This window comes from Schistocerca serialis, chromosome 2 (genome assembly GCF_023864345.2).
Source record: "Schistocerca serialis cubense isolate TAMUIC-IGC-003099 chromosome 2, iqSchSeri2.2, whole genome shotgun sequence".
Lineage (NCBI taxonomy): Eukaryota > Metazoa > Arthropoda > Insecta > Orthoptera > Acrididae > Schistocerca > Schistocerca serialis.
The window spans coordinates 456844588-456863911 of NC_064639.1; the positions used below are offsets into that span (position 1 = coordinate 456844588).

General features: G+C 36.9%; 1 protein-coding gene across 3 annotated transcripts in view; it reads left to right on the plus strand.

The window, feature by feature from the left end:
• The first annotated feature begins 9433 nt into the window (after nt 1–9433).
• LOC126457353 (maestro heat-like repeat-containing protein family member 1) overlaps nt 9434–19324 on the plus strand; it is a 247734-nt gene continuing 237843 nt past the window's right edge. For all 3 annotated transcript variants that reach the window (XM_050093582.1, XM_050093583.1, XM_050093584.1), the window contains exons 1-3: nt 9434–9539; nt 10324–10405; nt 10491–10636. In XM_050093582.1, the coding sequence (XP_049949539.1) occupies nt 10360–10405; nt 10491–10636 (192 nt within the window). In that variant the 5' untranslated portion in view covers nt 9434–9539; nt 10324–10359. The remainder of the gene's footprint in view (nt 9540–10323; nt 10406–10490; nt 10637–19324) is intronic.

The following is a 19324-nucleotide window of genomic DNA, read 5'->3' on the forward strand; positions in this document are numbered from 1 at the left end:
AACCATATCACAATTACCATTTGGCTCAACTTCCTTTGCTTTTGTTACCAGTGCCTGATACGCTACACGTTTGTTTTGTTTCTATCGTTGTAAGTGATGAAAAATATTATTTAAAGGCAAGAAAACATTTTATTAGCTTTGTAATTACACCCTGGATACGAAAAAAACCACATTTACTGAAAGAAAAAACAGAAGTTACACACAAGCCAAGAATAAAGATATTGACAGCAGAGTCATGGAGCAGCACATAAATATAGACGTCAAGGAATTTTTCTTTTCTTTTAACACTTCCTCCAAAAGAAAAAATCATGAAATTATTGCTTTGTCTCTTGCATGCCAATTTCTGAACATAGAAAATTAAATCGAACTCGTTCAAGGGGTTTCGTCAAAATATCTGCCAACTGGTTGTGTCCATCAATGTGTTCCAAGAAAATCTCACCGTTCAGATATCTTTCACGAACGTAGAAATGTCAGACCTCTATATGTTTAGAACGTCGATGATATTCTGGATTTTTTGCCAACTTCAATGCACTAGCATTGTCAATGTAAAGAACTGGCGGCTGCCCCGACATTTCCACTAATTCTGATAGCAGACGACGTAACCAAACTAACTCTTTCGCTCCTTCACTAGCTGCAATTATTTCCGCCTTTGTTGTGGATGTGGCCACTACTTTCTGCAACTGACTTGTCCATGACACTGCACCACCTAAGTACTTTGCAAGAATTCCAGTTGTTGAGCGCCTTGTCCGGTTATCACCTGCGAAATCTGCATCAGCGTAAATCTTTAACTCTTCTTTTTTATTATATACAATTCCAAAATTTAAGATCCCTTTCAAATACCGGAAAATGCGCTTTACTCTATTCCAGTCTTCAGTGGCTGGTTTCTCCATAGCTCGAGCAGCTTTATTGACTGCAAAAGTGATGTCTGGACTAGTTACTGTTGAAAGGTACATGAGACAACCAATTGCTTCACGGTAGGGTACAGATGACGAAACTTCTTCGTTTTGTTTATTGTCCTCACGTCCAATAGGAGTTGAGATTGTATTGCATTCTGCCATTCGAAATCTTTGCAGAATTTCTTCTGTGTATTTCTCTTGACTTATCATTATGGCTCCATCTTCATATTGCTTTATTTTTATGCCAAGAAAATTGTCAAGACTGCCAGTTGTTATTTCGAATTCATGTTGTAAAACATCCATAAAAACAGCAATTTCTTTCTTGTTACTGCCGACAATCAGGCCATCATCAACGTAGATTGCCACATAAAGGCTATTTCCATTTTGTCTACGATAAAATAGGCATGGGTCTGCATCACTGTTTGAAAAACCAGCTTTCTTCATGAGTTCAACAAAACGTTTGTTCCAGCAACGTGGCGCTTGCTTCAACCCATAAAGACTCTTTTTTAAGAAACACACTCGACCTGTACCATCTTCGAAACCTTCTGGTTGTTCCATATATACTTCATCTTCAAGTATTCCATTCAAAAAAGCTGTCTTTACATCGAATTGTTCTAGCAGCATTTTCTTTGAGGCAGCTACAGCCAACAGAGTTCGTATGGTGTCATAACGTGCCACAGGGCTAAAGGCGTCGTCATAATCAATTTCTGCTTTCTGAATACAGCCTTTTGCAACCAATCTGGCTTTAAAGCGAGTACCTCCATTGACTGCGACCTTTCGCCGTAGAACCCAGCGGTTTTGCAATACTTTGGTATTCTTCGGATGGTCAACCAGCACCCAGGTATTGTTTTTCTTTAGTGATTGAAGTTCTTCACTAATAGCTTGCATCCATTTTTCCTTCTCGTTTGACTGCAATATTTCTGAAAAACAGTTTGGATCTTTGTATTCAAGTGCATCAACTTTTGTTGCCATACAAAATTCACCATTTTCCATCCAGGTTGGTTTTCTTCATTGTCTTTTATTCTTCTGTTTCTCTTCATTAGAAGATTCAGCAGCTTCTGCTTTTAGAAATTCTGCTAATTCTTTATTTTCATCAGATTCACTCGACTCTTGACTTTCTCTAGAATCGATAGTGCCAATTTTTTCTTGAGTTTGGCTTCCTCCAGAAGTGTACAGCCTAGGAGATTTACATTGGTCATCTTTAGACGAATTCGGATCATTAAATTCTTCGTGAGGGACTTCAAATTCAACATGATCACTATATTCAACATGATCACTATGTAAATCACAAATAATTTCGGGCTTAAATTTCACATCGTGACTCAACACCACTTTTCTTTTAGATGGAATCCAACTCTAAACCCATCTTTGTCATTAACATATCCAACAAGTCGTCCAAAAACTGCCTTATCATCAAACTTGGAACGGAATTGTTTGTTAATGTAAACATAGCAGCCTGTGCCAAAAATTCTGAGATGATCAAGTCGTCCTACTGGTCGATTAAACCATAATTCATAAGGGGCTTTATTTTCAACTGAAGATTTTCCAGTACGATTTATTAGGTAGACTGCTGTGTTACATGCCTCTGCCCACAACCCTTTAGGTAATTTACTCGGATTTAGCATTGACTGGGCAGCTTCAACAATGGTCCTATTTTCCCGTTCAGCCACATCATTTTGTTCAGGAGTGTAAGAAGGAGGAATCAGTAGCTCTATTCCCCTGTCTGCAAGCAGTTCACAGACATTCTTATTGTTAAATTCTTTCCCACCATCACATCTAAATTGTTTGACAACATGTCCATTAGTTCGTGCTTCATTTAAAAACTCCTTAAGCACAGTACACACTTCACTTTTGTGTCTTAAAAAGAAAATCCGACGAAATTTACTAAAATCGTGTTTGAAACATACATAATAATGCTTACCTCCAAAAGATTTCGTGCTCATTGGTCCATTGACATCTGTGTGGATTAATTCCCCAGTACTGGTAGCGCGTATTGTTCGTGTTTTGAATGGCAGCCTATGCATCTTTCCAACCGCACAGCCGTCACAAAATTCACTCTTGGCATCTTCCACATTAATGTTCATTCCTTTTAAACTATTCTTCACATGTTGTTTATTTTGATGACCAAACCTATCATGGTACACTTGCAATGTTTCGGATGAAGTCATCAAGCTCACACGATTCATTTTTGCATTTCCAACAACACGCATGTTCAACACATAAAGCCCATTTTTCACATAACCTGTCATAACAATATTGCCACTGACTTGTTTTCAAACACAGACATTATTATAACTAAAATTAGTACTGTAGCCTCTGCAGGCAATGGCTGTCACAGAGAACAGATTAGCACTTGCATCAAGGACGTACAAAACATTGTCCATTCTAGCATTGTACCATTTATTGTTTCGTCGAATTTGGATGTAAACTGTTCCTTGACCGTACACACACATTTTGACATCTTGTTTCCTCAATGAAATGACTTGAGGAACATCAAATTCACTATACGAAACAAAATACTGTTTGGTGAGTGTGATATGATTTGTAGCGCCACTGTCGCAATACCATTTATTTGGGTCACTGTGATTACTGGTACACACACCCATAGCGTATGAAGTAAATGCAGCGTCTTCACTTTCTCGCTTCTTCTCTTTTCTTTTATTGCTGTCACGAGTGTTCTGTGGACACTCTGCTGCCCAGTGACCTAATTGTTTGCATATATTACACGGAAATGGAGAAGGTGAACGAAGATGATGAAGAAGGAGGAGACGAGGAAAAAGAGGAGGAGGAAGAAGAAGAAGAAAAAGAAACCATAGATGACATCACTGCTCGTTTAGAAGAATTAACAACAGAAATGGCTGAAACATGGGACGCGTAGCAGAGGAGAATGTGATTCGGTTATTGAAGGAGCGTATGCTTTCAGCCCCTTGTCAGAATCAGGGATATGTACTTGATGGTTATCCAGAACAGTTGTGCCAAGCTAAAGAACTTTTTGGCCTTGGAGAAGGTGAAGAAGAAGAAGCAGAGTTGCGCAGTGGAAGCGTGCTGGGCCCATAACCTGATGAAAAATATTATTTAAAGGCAAGAAAACATTTTATTAGCTTTGTAATTACACCCTGGATACGAAAAAAAACACATTTACTGAAAGAAAAAGCAGAAGTTACACACAAGCCAAGAATAAAAATATTGACAGCAGAGTCATGGAGCAGCACATAAATATAGACGTCAAGGAATTTTTCTTTTCTTTTAACAGTAAGCCTCGCTTTTAATCTTCCATGCAGATGGCAAACAAAACTCCAAACAAGTATGGAAACAGTGTAGCTGAAAAACAAGTGACTCAAGAAACTATTAAAAAACAGCAGGAGTCACGTTCCGTGAAATCTACTAGTGTTTCAAAACATGACCAACGCAAAAAAGACAAAAAAGTACTAATTTTTGCCGATAGTCACGGTCGTCAACTGGCGGAAAAAGTGACAGACAAACAGTCAAACCTAAGCGTACAAGCCTTTATAAAGCCAGGGGCAGGAATGGAAGAAGTTACGAAGTCTCTTGCAAAATCATGTGAAAACCTTGACTTCACTGACTGTGTCGTGATTTGTGCAGGCGCATACGACGTTGGCAGAGATAAGGGTAAAATACTCATCACAGTTCTCGACAGTGTACTGCTCAAATTAAACAAAACAAACGTAACTGTGGTAAATCAACCCCATAGGTATGACTTACCGCCCTGGTCATGTGTAAACAAACTGATAGAAAGAGTGAACATTGAGATAAATGAACTGTGCAAAAAATATCCTTATGTGAATCTAATAGATGTCAGTACATTAAACAGAGACATGCATACCAATCACGGCCTACATTTGAATTACTACGGTAAACAGTTCTTGGCTGAAGAAATCTGCCGTCTTGTAAACAAGAGTGACAAGAAGCACAAAAAGATTGCAGGTCAGAGTACCTTGGAGAAATGGATCACTAGGGAAGCCTCATTTCGCCCAACTAGAAGAAACATCAGGCAGCCTCCTCATCTGAATGATTTTTTACTGCCAAAAGCAGTAGCTACAAATTGCACAAACAAGAAACATTTAAACTAAAGGTAGGTGGTACTGTTGATTTTCCCACAAATTCTGTAATAAAGATCTTTCACCAAAATGTTCAGTCCCTAAGCAATAAAGTAGAAGAACTAAATATTTTATTAATGCATGAACTAGAGGATATTTCCGTAATGTGTCTTTCAGAACACTGGCTTGACGAGAACTTAATTAAATCTGTCTGCCTACACAATTTCACTCTGGCTGAGTACTATTGTAGACCTAGTGGTCACTATGGAGGTGTAGCTGTATATGTAAAAGATAATATAGAGTTTACTAAAATAGATAATGTCACCTCCCTAAGTTGTGAAAAAGACTTTGAGATGACAGTGATAAAAATTCCGAAATTAGGTTTGATAATAGCTACAGTGTACTGCTCTCCAACGGGAAAGTTTGAGGTATTTTTAGAAAAAATGGAAATTTTTTTAAATAAGCTGCATAAAACAAGGTGTGATGTTGTAGTATGTGGTGACTTTAACATAGATTTTCTTAGTAAATGTAAACAGAAAACCGCTCTTGGCAATCTCATTAAAACACATAACCTTACAGCCACAGTTAAAGTTGCAACGAGAATAACACCAACCAGTCAGACAGGTTTAGATCAAATCCTGATTGATAAAGAGAAATTGGAGTGGTCAGTAAAAGTGTTTAACACAGGATACAGTGACCACAAAGCTCAAATACTTACCACCACAAAGGAAGGAAGACCAGTTAAGAATAACTTACTAAAGGTCAAGAGAAGGATCTACAGGCAGAAAAGCATTGACCACTTTAACTCACTATTGCATACTGAAGACTGGTCTGATGTCTATGAAAAGCAAAATCTGACTTCAAAATCCAATATTTTTCTAGAAAAAATGGTAAAGCATTTTGATACAGCCTTCCCTCAAAAAATGGTAAATATAAGAGAGAAGACAAGAAGAAAGGGTTGGATTACTAAGGGAATCAGAACTTCTTGCCAGAAAAAAAGGGAGCTCCACATAATGTGCAAAGAAAATAATGCCACTGAGGAAATGCATACTCACTACAAAACACACACTAAAACCTTACAAAAGGTCATTAAATAGGCAAAAAGAATGTACAATGATTACTACATAAATAATTCTACAAATAAAGTGAAAGCTATGTGGGACATCATTAAAAAAGAAAATGGCAAAAATAAGAGAACTGAGGAGAACATTGTCTTGATACACAACAATAAAAAGATTTTACAGCCCACAGAAACAGCAAACATATTCAACAAATACTTCACTGGGATAGCTGAATATTTAATAAAAACTAATTTTAGTTCAACTCAGCATCAAGTGGTAAAGTAGTGCAACAGTAATAAATTTTCAATGTTTGTGGACCAAGTAAGCAGGGAGGAGACATTGAAGGCTGTCAGAGAACTAAAGACAACATACTCAGCAGGAATTGATGGTATACCGAACAGAACCCTAAAACTCTGTATACAAAATATAATTGACCCCCTTACTCACTTATGCAGCTGTTCCCTAGAGTCAGGCATCTTTCCAGATCAACTAAAAACGTCAAAAGTCATCTGTATTTTCAAAGTTGGTGACAAAGATGAAGTAATAAACTATCGTCCCATTACATTAACATACTGTTTCTCAAAAGTAAAAGAAAAAATTATGTGTAGTAAGTTGTTAAAGTTTATAAACAAAAATAGTGTGCTATCTAATACTCAACATGGCTTTAGAAGCAAGAAATCAACGGAGACAGCAATCTATGAATGCATATCTAATGTATTAAAACAATATATGAAAAACAACAAACAACAGGTATATTTTTGGACCTAACCAAAGCCTTTGATATGGTAAACCACAAAACCCTATTGAAGAAGCTAGAGCACTATGGAATTAGGTGGTTGGCAAATGATTGGATTCGTTCATTTCTCAGCGACCGTAAACAAAAAGTATCCATCAGACATATAGATGATAAAGCACGAATAATCACAGAATATGTATCATCAGAAAGCCCAATCACTTACGGGGTACCACAAGGGTCGGTAATGGGACTCCTACTTTTCTTATTATATATCAATGATTTGGATATACATATTGATTCCCACAAAGTAATACTGTTTGCTGACGACACAACAATACTGGTAAAAGCAGCAAAAAATGAAGATATACAAGAAAAAGTAAACACAGTTACAAAACATCCAAGTAACAGGACAGCAGAAAATCAGTTGATAATAAACTACAACAAAACAGTAGCCTTAAATTTCCATAACCACCAAAACACCACATTGATATATCCAGAAATAAAAATCAATCAACACCCTATTGCAAATGATGAAGCTACAAAATTTCTCGGCATCTGGATACAAAGAGACTTAAAACGGGACAAACACATAGATCAAATTAATGCCAAGCTGAGCACGGGCTGTTATCTTCTTAGGGTTCTCAAACAATGCATAAATGAACAGGCAATATTGTGTGCCTATTATGCGTACTTCAATGCCCATCTCAAGTATGGACTCATATTCTGGGGAAATTCCCCAGCAGCTCAAGGGACTTTCAGAATACAAAAAAGAGCCATTAGGATTATGACAGGGAGTGGTGCTCGACAGTCCTGCAAACCAATATTTAAAGCACTGAATATACTACCTCTACTGTGTATGTTTATTGTTGACACACTAATGTATGTAAAAAAGTATATGATTGGAAATGATGATAATACTTTAAAAAACAACGATATACATGATTATAATACTCGAGTAAAATATAACTTGCATGTACCTCCAGCCAATACCAGTTTGTATCAGAAAGGTACATGCTATCTGGGTATTAAACTCTAAAATAGACTATCAAATAGTATAAAATGCTTACAAAATATTAATGCTTTTGAAAGATCTGTCAGAGAATATCTACAGTACCACTGTTTCTACTCAGTAAAGGAATACATGGACCAGAATAACTGTTAAGAACTAAAGCTACTGTAATTTTTAACATTGTATCATTGTAAGAACTACAACTATTGAAATTGGTAGCATGTTGAAAAATGATTATTTAAATATGTATCATTTTGCACTTAGTAATAAGTCCAATATCATCCTGTACACTGTACTACATATGATCAAAGGACTCAATAAATAAATATAAATAAATAAATATCGGAGGATTCCGCTGACGACCGACATCGGCCGTATACGCCCATTCTTTTGACATTAGTACGCCACTACGTGCGCGATCACACCATAGCCGATTTTATCTCCAGAACATATAGACACCGGACGATAATCGGTGAAATTAGAATCAGTTTGTTTTCTTCGGTCAAATCGACCGACGTTTTCGCACACGAAATATGGAGCGTGAGAAACTGATAAGTTTAATCAAAGAAAGATTGAGTTTGTGCCACCCTGAGGATGAAAATATCATAATCGGGGTATAGTTCGGAATCTGTGGGCTGAACTCGTAGGTTTATTCGAAGCCTCAAATAAGTAGTTTTTTGGAAGTTTTAGGCGTCCTTATAACCTCAAAAATTAATTTGTTCAAATGAAAACTGTTGTGTATCTTGTTGTGGATTTTTTGTGCTAGGTTGTCATTAGATGTCTACAAATTATTATTGCTGCTCACTGGCGGTTTATACCAGCAGGGTAGTGATTCTGTTTATATGAAGCGGTTTGCGGATGTAGTGTACGGTACGTGTTCCCACTTTTAAATGCTGTAGGTTTTCAGAGTATCTTATGCTAAACATTATGCTTGTCTTTCACTCGTGTGCTAAATGACAGTCATTGAGGGTTAATTGACGTACGTCTGCACAACTGTGAATAAATACAGTGAAACAGAGTGCCTATAACTTGCCTTCCATGGCCACCACGATTTATCTCGAGTACATAACAGAACTTTTCTCCCGTCATGTCGTATATTTGTAAAACTTGCTGATTATTCCTATAACTGCGGACAATGTGTATAGTACTCGCCACGTTCTTTACGAGACAGGAAAGCTCACTGACATGCATTCGCTGTCCCTTTAATAGCAGAAGCCGCTATGCAGCACTCGTATGCCGCTATGCAGCACTCGTATCCCACTGTGCCCATACCCTTGTCTGAGAGAGAAAGAGAGAGCGCTGTGAGTACATGTTGGAGCTTGTAATGGGGGCCTTGGGCTACACCACACAACTTTTGTTATTAATATTATGGCAGATGGCTCGGTCTTTCTTCCGGATTAATCCACTGCATTGAAAATTATAACTGTTCCTAACTGGCAGTGCTTAGCAGTATGAAAAATACAAGGTTTCGCGGTGCTTCAGAACGCCGTGCTGAAAGCTTCTGAGCGTACAATACCCAATAGCACCACTACGAATGAAACACTGTGGGGGTTCAAACCCATGTTTGAGTAATGATTGTTTCACTTAAGAGCCTGTCACAGAGATACATATGTTTGCAACTAATTCTATCAGACCGGTTCTGTATCGTTTTTCTATTTCACACTGTTCGAGACTACCGCGCGTGATGTAATGCTAGAAATGTCATGTGATGTTTACGTATCGACATTGTCAGCTGTAACACAGCAGAAGTGTGGCGCGTGCAATAAACGGAACAACGAGGTAAAAGCAAATGTAAATGATTCATTGCCCGTTAAGAGACTAATTAAGCAGCTGTAATTGTCTGTGTCACGTGGTAAATGTCATCTTCCCTTTAGCTTTGTTGACATTTATAGACAAACTTCTAGAAGTTATACTGTTTTATATGATGGTTATTGCTTCGTACTAATTTCATTTGTGAACTAGCTTTACCCGAAAGCAAAATATTTTTGGCGCTTCTGAAGGTAAATTTTTTGTGAGCATAATAAGCTTCCAGCAAACCTCGTAGGCGTGATGTACAAATAGTGTGTGACGTTACCAAAAGAAATTGTGACGATGTACAGCGAGAATCATCAGGTTTATTCCCCAGTTGGTGTCGCCCAGGACTAAATAAATTCTGTCGCACTACTGTGGCCAAGTCGTTAAATTATCTAATTTATAAAAACATTGTAAGCTATATTTGTTGTCGTCCGAAGTGATGTCAGGTGAAAGAGGCGGTACAGGTGCATGTACAGTTGATAGTAAAAAAAGTAATCAGTGCCAACCATTAAGCACACAATTGAATTTTTTGATCAAATGCAGAGGTACCATATGCTTCCCTACACCACCTCCCCACCCCCTCTCATGACAGGTGTTTCAGTGGATAAATGTGAGAATGGTCTGTTTCCTTACTTAGAAACAAATTTCAAAGAAATAAATTTTTGTTCGGCATTATAAGTTTCTACATCATTTTTGTTTAAATATTCTGACTAAAATGTGGTAAATTATTCACTTCAACAACTACTAATCACATTTGTTATGCATCTAGGAGACAGCACGGCATTGAGAGTTAGTGTTATGAAGTATGACAAGTGCCATGGATGTCAATGCCAAAAATAGTTCATTACAAGGTAAGGATGCTTTATGGATGTCAGTACTGCACTAGAAACTAAATCTGTGTCTTGCTTTACCGATTTTTCTTGTTTTAACATGAAGTTGTCATTGGATCACTCGTGGAGGCTGCAGGCGACAAGAATGAAACTGTCAGGCATGCAGTTTCTGAATCGCTCAAGAAGATTGCAAGGAAACATCAGAATGATATATTGGATAACATAATATGCTATTGCAAGAGAAATTCAAAGGTACATATATACACGGTTCAACTGAAAGTAGTGATTATTTTTTAAATGGCTGAAGAGTAATTAAAGCATCTTCTTTTAAATTTCTTTAAGGAAATAAAAACTTAAGTCATTCAGTTTTTTGCTGTTTTGCAGCTATGAAATGAATTGTAAATTCAGACTGTTAGTGGCTGATTTGTAACATTTCAGGTTGTAATTACTGTATCCAGATTTCATGGAATCCCTGATATTTTGTTGTAGAGTCCTCTTGAAAATGTTTTCTTTCAACTTTATCCTATCTTCAGCTTTTGAGTCAAAAACTAAATTCAGAAGTGAGAAAAATCCATATGTAGCTTCAAATTTTGTTTCAGCCTATACCCTGCATAATATTTTTTAAAAAATTTGTTTCCTTATTAATATTAAGGCAATTTATGCTGATATTGTCTTCTCTTCCTATGATAACACCATAAAGTAAGTTTCATAAATTCCCTTTTTTTGAATTTCATCCATTTCATCACATCAGCAGCATAAATGTACTATGTGAGAGTGGACAATACAGTACACAATACAAATTTAAAAAATATATTTATGATACTACTCAGGGGTATACATCTGGGCTTGAGCTTCTGGTCAGTATCACAATACAATAAAGAATGTAATTTTATGCGAATCATTTTCAATTGAGTATAATTTGAATTGAAGTTCATCTTCAGTGCTACAGCACAGAAGTGCAGTAGATGTGCTGTAACTGACTTTTGAAATAATTTTGCATTGTGTGTCATTATTATGTTAGGTAATTTATTAACTAGCTTAATTCTCACGTGAAAAATTCCTTTTTGGCATAAACTTGACTTTACATGTATTGAATACAGGTTGCTTTGCAGTCTTGTGTTATGGCTACCTACTGCAATGTTTTTTTGCATGCGTACATTACTACCTAATATACTACCTACCTACAAGAAATTTCAACAGTAGATCATAAGAGCAATGTAATTACAGTATTTCTAGTTTTTTTTTTAATAGCTCTTTTTGTATTTTGAAAGTACTTGCTGCTGTTGATAAAATTCCCCAGATGATGACACCATGTCAGGGCAGTATGAAAACGTTAAAATAGGCAGTCATTACAGTAGTGTCATTCGTACATTTCTTTATGATTCTTAATGCATAGCAACATTTACTCAATTTTAAGTTCATGAATTCAGTGTGTTTATGCCATTTGATATTTTGGTTCCTCAATATTTTGCTGATTAATGCTGACACAAGAATTATGTATATTCTTATTTTCTGAATGGCAAAAACGCCCAGAAACAGTTTTCCTATTGTTCATTTTAGTTGTTATAAGCCCAGTTCCGGAAGTGATTTGTAGCAGTATTTATTGACTGCTGTAATTCATCATAATTTTTACCTTTGAGGTGGGTTGCTGGGAAAAAATAACAAGCAAATGGCAAAAAAGGGAAGCCTGAATGGAAAAAAAAAAAATATTCAATTAGTAAATCAGTTTGGCTTGCTATATGAAGGAGGGGAGAATGGGCCTCATCCAGATGTAGTTGAATGTAGGTTGAAGCAGAATATTAGCTTAAAGAAAACATACAAGGTCGGTATTAAATCAGAATATGAAAAGAAGAATTATGCTTCTAGGTAGCAGTCATGGGAGGGGTTTAGGGTAGCAGCTTCTGGAGAAATTAGGTGCAGAGTACCAGGTCCCAAGTTTTGTGAAATGAAGTGTTAGCCTTAGCCAGGTGATAGAAAACTTAGGTCAGCTATGCAGGCACTTTGAGAAGGAAGATTGGGTAATTACAGTTGGGGAGCAGGAAACAGCCTGGCTTTGAATCCAACATATAGTATTGGTAGTGACCTGGATAAAATAGGAGCAGAAACTGGGTGCACAAATGTGGGGCTTGTGGAGGTCTTTCAGTGCCATGATTGGTTGTGGGGAAACACTGCTGCAAGGCATCTTAACACTGAGCTTAACAGGATGCTCCCGACACTGGCAAAATTTCACGTAAGTATTGTTCCAGTTGATGCTTCTTGTAGGTGGGGATACACTACACATGGCCTGCACCTGAACAGGAAGGGGAAAGATAAGTTAGTCTCTCTCTTAGCAGAAACTGTAAGGGGGACCTCAGTCACACACGGGATGATCCTTGTGGTTAATGGAACCAGGCAGACAGGTTTTTTTTAGGTTAAAGCCATAATCCAGACAGACAGCAATAAAAAAAAGAATAAAAGAAACTTCATGTACAATAGTCAGGGATAAAGCTAAGGGTAGGCCTAGTATCAACTTCATCAAAACATCAGGGAAACAAAGAAATAAAGTAGATGAGCTGGCAGTGTGTTTAGATGGTCTCAGAAATAAGAATGAGATTTATATACTTGTCTGTCTGAACACCATATAACTGTGGAGATGGATAGCGTTAGTATAAATGGGTATAATTTAGCATCTTACACTTGCTGGTGTAGCATGGATATAGGAGGAGTTGCCATTTACACAAAACAAGGGTATAAATACAAAACTGTAAAAGCAAGCAAATTTTGTGTCTATCAGCACTTTGAAGTTTGTGTATGTGAACTACAGCTAGATAATGTAGTATTAATATTAGCAACAGTGTACAGTTCCCCAATAAGAGATTGGGAGATATTCATAAAAAAGTTTGACTTTATATTATGCTGTCTGTCAGACAAAAAGAAGAAGTTATTAATCTGTCGTGGTTTTAAGTGTAAATTTTCTAAGTAATTCTGATAGGAAAAGTGAACTAGCAGTGTAATTAATAATATATAACTTAGAATCAGTGATTACTTTCCCTACACATATAGCTCAAGACAGTAACACTCTAATAGATATTGTATTTGTACAGCAAGAGGATGTAAAACTATCAGCTGCTTTTCCTGTGGTAAATGGGTTATTAGACCTTTATGCACAATTGATTAACTTACAAAGCCTAGCAGAGTGCACAGTTCAGAAACCATCAAGTAAAAGTGTAAGGTTGCTCAATCCAGTATCTATTGAGCACTTCAGAGAAAATTTAAGAAATGTTAATTAGGGAGTTGTATGTAATGAGCCAAATGCTAAGTGCAACATATTTCTTGATACATTTGTATCCCTTTTTTTACACTGTTGCCCAAAAAAATTAGTAAATGCAACACCAAACAGTTTTCAAAGAAACCTTGGATTACTACAGGTATTGAAGTGTCTTCAGAAAGAAAAATAATGAGACAGCAAGAATTAGTAAAGTTGTCAGAAAATCAAGAAATATGTATGTTAGAGATGAAATCGACAACTGGGGCAATAAAATCAAATTGATGTGGAATGTTGTTAGACAGGAAAAGCAACCATTGGGGTAGGTAGTATTATTATTAAAGAGAATGAGACCATCTTAACAAACAGCACACAAGTAGCTAATGTGTTTAGCAACTTTTTCTTAAGAGTGGGTGAAAAATTTGGTGAGAATAATTTAAAAGAAAAAGCAAAGCACTACATGGAAGAGTCAGTTTTGAGAAATCCTAGTCAGATGAATTTTCAACTAACAACCTCTTGTGAAATAAGGAAAATCATTAGATCTTTGAAAAATAAATATTCTTTTGGAGTAGATGACATCTCCAACAAGATATTAAAACAATGTGGAGCAGTTGCAGTTGATGTTCTGTGTCACATATGTAACACATCACTAACTGAAGGTATTTTCCCAGACAGGTTAAAATGTGCCATTGTCAAGCCTCTCTACAAAAAAGGAGACCCCACAGATGTCAATAATTACTGGCCAGTATTCTTGCTTACATCATTTTCAAAAACTGTCGAGAAAGTAATGTACTCAAGTATGATTAGCCATCTTAAGTGTAATAGGATACTTAGTAAATCACAGTTCAGATTTTAAAAAGGCTGTTCCACTTAGACAGCAATATAGAATTTCACTGCCCACATAATAGAGTCTCTAAATAGTAAAATGTCACCAATAGGAATTTTCTGTGACTTATCCAAAGTGTTTGATTGTGTGAAGCATGACATTACATTACAGGAATTACGATTCTATGGTATAAATGGAACAGCATATAAGTGGTTGAAGTTGTATCTACACAACAGGAAGCAAAAAGTTTCTTTATATGGTTTAAGTGATTTAAGAAAGTTTACCGCTTGATCTGACTGGGGAAAAAATTATGTTAGGTGTTCCACAGGGTTCGATCATGGGTTGCCTTTTCTTCTTGATGATATATGTGGTTGTCGTTCCTTCTTGTTTGAAACAAGGAGCTAAACTGACACTGTTGACTGATGGTACAAGCATCATTATTAATCAAGTAAAAGAAACTCCAATAGAAAATGATACAAATAATGTCCCTGGAAAAGTTATTAGCTGGTTTTCTGCAAATGGGCTTGCTCTGAACTTTGAAAAAAACATAGTACATCCAATTTTGTACATTGAGGAGTGCATTTCCTTCAATAAATATAACACATCTGCAGAAGCCAGTAGCCAGGGTAGAACGTATTGTTGTTATTGGTTGTACATGTAGATGAGAATCTTAATTGGAAAATTCATATTTTGGATCTCCTGAAGCGACTAGGTTCAGCAACTTTTGTAATCAGAATAACTGCCAATTTTGCGGGTATAGAAATCAATAAGCTAACACATTTTGCATACTTTCACTCTCGATCACTAGGAGTAATGTTTTGGGGTAACTCAACACTTAGACAAAAAGTATTCACTGCTCAAAAGAAAGTGGTTAGAATAATGTGTGGGGACCGAGCAAGGTGGCGCAGTGGTTAGCACACTGGACTCGCATTCGGGAGGGCGACGGTTCAATACCGCGCCCAGCCATCCTGATTTAGGTTTTCCGTGATTTCCCTAAATCACTCCAGGCAAATGCCGGGATGGTTCGTTTGAAAGGGCACAGCCGGCTTCCTTCCCCGTCCTTCCCTAATCCGATGAGACCGATGACCTCGCAGTTTGATCTCTTCCCCCAAAACAACCAACCAATAATGTGTGGGGCTGATAGTTGCAAATCTTGTAAGCATCTGTTTAAAAGGTTAGGAATTCTTACAACAGCCTCAGTACATTTGCTCAGTAATCAAATTTGAAATTTGCTCTCAACAACATAGCTCAGTTTAAAAACAACAGTGACATTCCTGATTATGACACCAGAAGAAAGACTTACAGTATCCTCTAGTTAACCTATCTTTGGCACAGAAAGGGGTAAAATATTCTGCTGTATGAGATAAAATGTCTGACAGACAGCAGTAATAGTTTCAAAAATACATTGAAATCATGTCTCCGTGATAACTCCTTCTACACCATAGATGACTTCTTGAATGGGAATAAGTAAATCAGTAGGTATAATATATGCATTTTGTGCCATTTAAGGGAATGGGGTAGGTAATAAAAATTTTATGCTTGAAAAACTTTGATTCATGTATGCATTTCTTATGCACTTGACACATTCCACATCATAATGGTTACCATGAGATTGATCAATGGGACACATAACGAACTATCTAACTATCTAAGCTTACTTACTGTTATCATCTGCAGACAGTACAGCCTCTGTATTCAGGTCCGAATAATTTACATATATAAGAGAGAGAGGAGGTCCCAGTACAGAAACTTGAAGGACACCAAAGGTTACTGGATGTTCTTCAGACATTTTCCATCATTAGTTCAGATTATTAATCAGTGAATCTTGTATGTACCCTTTGTCTGCAATGATTCCGTAGTGATTCTTCACACTCAACTATTTTGTAGCTTAATAAGTAGAATTTTGTGATCTACTGTTGAAAACTTCACTCAAGTCCAAAAATATTCCTGTACATGCTGTTTTTCATCCATAAGTTTTGGGGTACTTTTTGAGCATTCACAAATAGCATTCTGTGTAGATGTCTGGCCTCTAAGACCATGTTGAGAGTTCTTTAATAAATTATACTTACTCAAAAATCTGTTGTACATAATTTTTCCATTACATTGGATAGGCAGGATGTAATTGAAATAGGTCAGTAATTATAAATTTATGCCTTTCACTTGGTCTGAATACAGGTATGACTTAAGCAGATTGTAGTATGTCTGAGAAAGATCAAGATGAAGAGAGCTGTCACACAGTTTAATCAGAGCTTCAATGTTTTGGCAACTGGTGACCGGGAACTTCTTGTTTCATTAATGGCTGTTATAACTTCATGGATTGTGATACTTCTAATGAATATGGATGTGTTGCGGAGTTCAAAATTGTCTTTTGCGTGATAAGAGTTTGCTCTGAAACACCATTTTTTGTACTTTCCCAGCTATTTCAGTAAAATACTTAAAGCATATTTACAGTTTCTCATGGATCTGTAATAGTTTTGAAGTTTGGCACCAAAGTGATAGAATCACATTTTGTCCAGCTTGCTGCTGTTCGTGGACATGCATGAAAAAATGGATACCACTCATATAGCTGCACTGTGAAAGCCAGTGTAATCATTCAAGACTGGAGAGGTCTAGGAAAAGGAGTAAATTTTGGGAACAGCACCCAGAACTTTCCTGAAATCTACCCCATTTTGTAGACTTTTCCAGTTCTTTTTCTTCAACGTCTTCCTTCCCCTTCGAGCCTTCTGCCTGAAGGGGGAGCTGCTGGCTCTGAAAGCTTGCCTAATTATAGTCTTTTATGTGTGTGTTCTGCTGCTGCTTGGTGAGTAGATTTTCTTATTTATCCAATTACATTGTATTGTCAAAAATTGTTTCGTTGTAAAATTTATTTTATGTTTGTTTTAACCTTTTATGTTTTTGAGAACTGTGGCATCTGTTGTTGATGTTCCTGCATCTTTGTAATTGAGCCTTTTAGCTTCATGTAAGGCCAAGATAGCTTAAATTAAGACAGTAAGTAAAGAAGCGCTTTAATTTGTTTCAACACATGGCTGTTCAGTAACTAAAAGAAGTGTGAAATTAAATGTTAGCACTGCCATTTCAAATGGTTATAAGGCAAAGAAGGAAAATTTCAGGAATGTCCAATAACACTGAATTGGGATTCTAGTTCATCTGACAGGAAATGACACAAATTAAACAGCTAGTACCTATAAAACTATCAAAGATGGAACTACCACAGCTTATTCTGGCAACATGTAGTAGGATCATATATTCCATCTGTTAACATGGACAGAACATCCTCTGTCATTGTCATTTCAATTTTTTAAGAGTAACGAACTGCACTTCATTCTCAATGTGCCTCAAGAGCAATACAAGCACAGTTGTAACTTTTGTGCTCATTATACCAGATATCTGTTGCTGGCCCTTGCCTTATTTGACCTTGTGGCCACAAATATGCAACAAGATGGTGAGTATATGAGGGAGTCTGAAGACTGGGAAGACCAGCTGTAAAATTTTAGTTTCTCAAGTAGATTTTTAGGGTCCACACAGTCAGAGACTTTGGCAAGGCAGGGAAAATACTAAAAGGAAAAGTTTTCGTTTATATCTCCAGGATTCGATTGAGAAACCACGTATGGCAGTGCGAGTGGCAGTTGACAGATTTTGCTCAACAAAGTGTTTTAGCTTTCTCATAAACTAAAATGACTGGAAGGACTGAGTAGATTATTAGAGATGTCTTTCTCACAACCATTTTTGTAGATGAGTATGGAAGGTACAAATGTATGTATTACAGTAAATATACAGGGTGATTCAAAAAGAATACCACAACTTTAGGAACTTAAAACTCTCCAACGACAAAAGGCAGAGCTAAGCACTATCTGTCAGCGAATTAAGGGAGCTATAAAGTTTCATTTAGTTGTACATTTGTTCACCATTTCAGCCAATAAAGTTTTTGGTCCCTTTTTCTTCGAAGGTGCTACTGTAACTGGACTACAGTATCTGGAGATGTTAGAGAGTTGGCTGTTCCCTCAGCTCGAACAAGAAGCACAACAATTCATATTTCAGCAGGATGGAGCGCCACCACATTGGCACTTATCTGTCCGTAACTACCTGAACATCAACTACCCGAGGCGATGGATCGGCCGCCAGGCAGCCCGTGACAGAGCACGTCATCACTGGCCTCCAAGAAGCCCTGATCTTACCCCCTGCGATTTTTTCTTATGGGGGTATGTTAAGGATATGGTGTTTTGGCCACCTCTCCCAGCCACCATTGATGATTTGAAACGAGAAATAACAGCAGCTATCCAAACTGTTACGCCTGATATGCTACAGAGAGTGTGGAACGAGTTGGAGTATCGGGTTGATATTGCTCGTGTGTCTGAAGGGGGCCATATTGAACATCTCTGAACTTGTTTTTGAGTGAAAAAAAGCCTTTTTAAATACTCTTTGTAATGATGTACAACAGAAGGTTATATTATGTGTCTTTCATTAAATACACATTTTTAAAGTTGTGGTATTCTTTTTGAATCACCCTGTACTTTGGTCATGCGCTGATTACAATAATAATTCAAGAATGGTCATAAATTTTACTATCCTACTAGAAACACCTTCATACCCAAAGAATTAGTACCTTTTAGTGCTCTGGTTTGTGTCATTTTTCTTAGGGGCCATATTTTTTGAAACTGTCTATCGGCATAAGTGAATTGTTTGCAAAAGTAACTTTCGTGGATCTGTGTTTAATTGTTTAATAGAGGGTATAGTGTGTGCTGCCATTGATAGTAGGTAATCGAGACCATTAGTTTCATTGTCACTTCTCTGGCAAATACTGTGTGGTAACCATATTTCATTTGTATCTCCATTTTTGTCAATCTTCTGTTTAAGAATGCTCCAGATCATT